General features: G+C 42.8%; 1 protein-coding gene and 1 long non-coding RNA gene across 2 annotated transcripts in view; both read left to right on the top strand.

The window, feature by feature from the left end:
- The window catches only part of LOC115224485 (legumain), a 7,787-nt gene that overhangs the window by 2,268 nt on the left and 519 nt on the right, over nucleotides 1-5,000 (top strand). The window contains exons 2-4 of the mRNA XM_029795394.1: nucleotides 202-299; nucleotides 1,387-1,468; nucleotides 3,156-3,241. Coding sequence (XP_029651254.1) covers nucleotides 202-299; nucleotides 1,387-1,468; nucleotides 3,156-3,241 — 266 coding nt within the window. The remainder of the gene's footprint in view (nucleotides 1-201; nucleotides 300-1,386; nucleotides 1,469-3,155; nucleotides 3,242-5,000) is intronic.
- LOC118767862 lies at nucleotides 3,392-3,856 on the top strand. Its single transcript, XR_005003767.1, has 2 exons — nucleotides 3,392-3,464; nucleotides 3,515-3,856. It is a non-coding gene; the product is annotated as an uncharacterized LOC118767862 (long non-coding RNA).

Below are 5,000 nucleotides of genomic sequence, written 5' to 3'. Positions count from 1 at the left end.
TATATCTAAATTGATACGATCTTTCTAAGGATGTGAGCAGTACTTATCAGTACAATCTTTTGGATTTCTCTGAGACACAGTTCTCCTGGGATGTTATGTTGATGTTTTTGACATGCCTTTCTTATCATACCCAGGGCACCCACAATAACAGGAACAGTTCTCGATTATTATTATTATTATTATTATTATTATTATTTGCAGGCTGACATCTGCCACGCCTACCAAGTTCTGCACAAGAATGGAATTCCAGACGAAAGAATCGTGGTCATGATGTACGATGATATCGCAAACAACCGCATGTAAGGCACACGTTCTTCCGTCATTTCTGTCTCCAAGCTACCGGGAAGGGGTATCAATGGGGCCCACTGACAAAAATGGTTGAGAGCCACTGATCTAGGCCAGTGTTCCGCAACCGTTTGTTCACTTGCGGCACACTTATATTCTTTTCAAAATTCGGCGGCACACCTGAGCTAAAAATATAACTAAAGGTATAGGGAAGAAATTATATTCAGGTTACACTGCGGCACACTTAGCATCGTCTCGTGGCACACCAATGTGCCGCGACATACCGGTTGCGGAGCACTGATATAGGGGGACAGAGGGAAAAGAGAAAGGCGGCGAGCTGGCAGAAACGGTAGCACGCCGGGCGAAATTCGCTCCACTCTACTCCACCTTACCTCCTCTCTCACTCTACACTACCCACACTCGCTCCACACTACTCCACTTTCACTCCACTCTACCTCCACTCTCACTCTACACTACCTACACTCGCTCCACACTACTCCACTTTCACTCCACTCTACCTACACTCTCTCCACGCTACTCCACTTTCACTCCACTCTACCTCCACTCTCACTCTACACTACCTACAGTCGCTCCACACTACTCCACTTTCACTCCACTCTACCTCCACTCTCACTCTACACTACCTACACTCGCTCCACACTACTCCACTTTCACTCCACTCTACCTCCACTCCCACTCCACTCTACCTCCACTCCCACTCTACACTACATCTAATTTTACTCCACTGCATCTCCATTCTTATTCTATTCCACCTCCGTATTTGAACTACGGTACCCTTACTCTTATTCTACACCAGTCATGAGCAAACTGCGGCCCGCGGGACTTTCTGAATGGCACGCCAAACAAAAAATTACCTTGAATTATTTCAGTAGTGCGGCCCACCTGATGATGCGCCATGTGTCATGCAGCCCTCTTCTCGAAAAGGGTTATCATACCTGCTCTATACGACCCCTGCTCTATACGACCCCTGCTTTTACTCTAGGCTGTCGCTCTCGGCAGCGTTTACGAGTAAACATTGACAGTGCTCCCACCGCGACCTTCCCTTAGAAGTTAAATAACGCGTCCTCATCTCTATTACAGGAACCCAGAGCCAGGTAAAGTAATCAACAAACCGAACGGTGTCAACGTCTACGAAGGAGTACCAAAGGATTACACTGGAGATGTGAGTACTTTAGTACAGCCCACGCACAAATACGCACCCATGCATACACACAACACAGGTGCGCGCGCACAAACACACTTGTAATACACGCAACACGTGCGCGCGCACACAAGCGCACGCCCATATATATATATATATATATATATTATATAAGATCCGTTCTGTCTGTCTGTCTGTCTGTCTTCTAGGATCTCGGGCATCCTCCATCCGATTGCGCTCAAATTTGATATGTAGATACAGACGGTATCAGGCCGTGTATAAGTCTTGAAAAAATTACAAAAATCGATTCCAGGTGAGAATGCGATCGATAAAGCCGTGGGAATGTGCATTTGTACGTGCAAGTACATCAGCTGTTTGATCGATACTACGATTTCTTATTGAAAAGAAAATACTGATTGCTTTTTATTCATTGGACGGGGGGCGTTTTGCTCATATATATATATATATATATATATATAAATTAATAAATAAAACATATGCATATATACATCCATATATGTACGTACCTACCTCTACATGTATATATACATGCATATATGGGTACAGGACACCAAAAAAAACGTCGAACACACTGAGAAACGAAAACATAAACACAAAACCAAGGAAATGGACATTTCTTTTAAACGACGAAAAAATAGAGTACAGGACATACAAAACAAGGAAAATTCCCCTTCTTCAGTCGCCTTTGTTTCATCTACTCCACGTTTCGAAGGTCAAGGCGATACATGTCTTCAATGAAAATTTCCTTCCCGCGAAAATCAAATTAAATAAAATTATATGACGGAACGCACGCATCCATTTCTAAGTAAGATTGTTCTATATATATATATATATATATATATATGCACTCACACACACACGCAATACATCTGCACGTGCACACAAATGCACAACTCCCACTCATACTCGGTACATAGGTGCGCGCGCACACAGTTATTTTTGTTGGAGTTTGTAACAGGATTTTATCGTGAAGACATGGAGGAATGTGATATTTCTCAGAAAGGAGATGGTAGGCCCTACTAACACATGAAATGGAGGAAGCTGAAGAACTGAGATCAACTGAGATTATCCATGCACTCGCTGGACAAAAACTCCCACTCAGTCTATTATATATATATGCAAGTCACTGCCGCATCTGTATTTAGTATGTAGAACTCTCCCCTCTGATTTATGAATAAACACACACACACACACACACACACACACACACACACACACACACACACACACACACACACATACACACACATACGCACACACACATACGCACACACACACACACACACACACATATATTTGTTGTATTTCGGGTGGGCCATTTTTGTTTTTGCCAAATACACACACGCACTATATATTCGTTCTTCACTCGTTTCTTACTGTTCTTATTCTAACTGATGTCCATTGCCCGAAATCTTTTACCACACATCTGTGACCTCTTCAGCGGCACTTTCCGTCCTCGTGTATGTTCCTGCTCCGCTTATACACAAACACACACACACGCTCCCCCCACACACGAACGCACACAAGCACGCACGCACGCACGCACACACATACGTATTTATGTCACTGTGTCGACCAGACCACCAAATATTGTCATACGTCGCTGGTCACCGTGCGCTTCTGTACATTGTTAGCGCTCTAATGGTATAATATAGCAAATATAATAAATATGTATGTATTTATTCAGGATGTGACCCCAAGTGTTTTCCTGAACGTCCTCCAAGGCAAGAAAGAGGCCCTGAATGGCCATGGCAGCGGTAAAGTTATTGCCAGGTGAGTCAAATAGATTCCATCGAATTCTTCGATTTTACTGTTGTTGTTTAACCACAGGCCACGCCTAGTCTAACCCAGTAGACCTACGATCAAAATGTATTGCGGCTATATTTTTATCAATATACTTTTCAATATGTGTTCTTACGAGGGGTGTATGAAAAGGCTTGAGCCTCAAAAAGCAAAATATGGCTCAAGACTTCCGATGAAGGTACATGACTTTAAGGTTCAAAGGCCGTGAAGGTTCAAAGGCCTTGAGGCTCAAAGGCCTTGAAGGCTCAAAGGCCTTGAAGGTTCAAAGGCCTTGAAGGTTCAAAGGCCTTGAAGGCTCAAAGACCTTGAAGGCTCAAAGGCCTTGAAGGCTCAAAAGCCTTGCAGGCTCAAAGGCCTTGAAGGTTCAAAGGCCTTGAAGGTTCAAAGTCCTTGCAGGCTCAAAGGCCTTGAAGGCTCAAAAGCTTTGAAGGCTCAAAGGCCTTGAAGGTTCAAAGGCCTTGAAGGCTCAAAGGCCTTGAAGGTTCAAAGGCCTTGATGGCTCAAAGGCCTTGAAGGTTCAAAGGCCTTGAAGGCTCAAAGGCCTTGAAGGCTCAAAAGCCTTGAAGGTTCAAAGGCCTTGAAGGCCCAAAGTCCTTGCAGGCTCAAAGGCCTTGAAGGCCCAAAGTCCTTGAAGGCTCAAAAGCCTTGAAGGCCCAAAGTCCTTGCAGGCTCAAAGGCCTTGAAGGCCCAAAGTCCTTGCCGACTCAAAGGCCTTGAAGGCCCAAAGTCCTTGCAGGCTCAAAGGCCTTGAAGGCCCAAAGTCCTTGAAGGCTCAAAAGCCTTGAAGGCCCAAAGTCCTTGCAGGCTCAAAGGCCTTGCAGGCCCAAAGTCCTTGCAGGCTCAAAGACCTTGAAGGCTCAAAGTCCTTGAAGGCTCAAAAGTCTTGAAGGCTGAAAACTTTTCATACATACCTCGTATATTATAGAATACATAATACGTAATGTATTTTAACAGAACAATGTAAAATATACATTCAAATTTAATTTCTCAAAATATTTTCGTCGCTTTGAGACCGCGACCTGTTCACTGACAAAATTTTGTGCTGCATCAGTGAACAGGTCGCGGTCTCAAAGCGACGAAAATATTTTGGCAAATTAAATTTAAATGTTGAAGTGGATCTAACGGTTTTCGTGTGTTTCTTAAATGGCTTATAAACACCTTCCACGCTGCAATTGTTTTTGTTTCAGCACACGATCTCAGATCAGGTCACTTGCTATGCAAGTACACCTGCGTAATATAAAATATAATGATCTATCTATCTATCTATCTTCTATCTATCTCTATCTATCTATCTATCTATCTATCTAATCTATCTATCTATCTATCTATCTATCTATCTATCTATCTATCTATCTGTCTATCTACTATCTATCTGTCTATCTGTCTGTCTGTCTGTCTGTCTGTCGTCTGTCAGTCTGTCTGTCTGTCTGTCTGTTTGTATCTCTGTCACCCTCTCTCTCTCTCTCTCTCTCTCTCTATATATATATATATATAATATATATATCTACCCATCTATCTATCTATCTATCTACATCTATCTATCTATATATCTATCTATCTATCTATCTATCTATCTATCTATCTATCTATCTATCTATCTATCTATCTATCTATCTATCTATCTAACTAACTATCTACCCATCTATCTATCCAGTGGACCCCAAGACAACGTCTTCGTGTATTTTGCTGATCACGGAGCACCCGGAATTGTCGCATTTCCTTCAGAATA

Source organism: Octopus sinensis, linkage group LG25, assembly GCF_006345805.1.
Source record: "Octopus sinensis linkage group LG25, ASM634580v1, whole genome shotgun sequence".
In the NCBI taxonomy this organism is placed as follows: domain Eukaryota; kingdom Metazoa; phylum Mollusca; class Cephalopoda; order Octopoda; family Octopodidae; genus Octopus; species Octopus sinensis.
The sequence above is the reverse complement of the archived record's forward strand: the minus strand, read 5'-3'. Positions and strand labels throughout refer to the sequence as shown.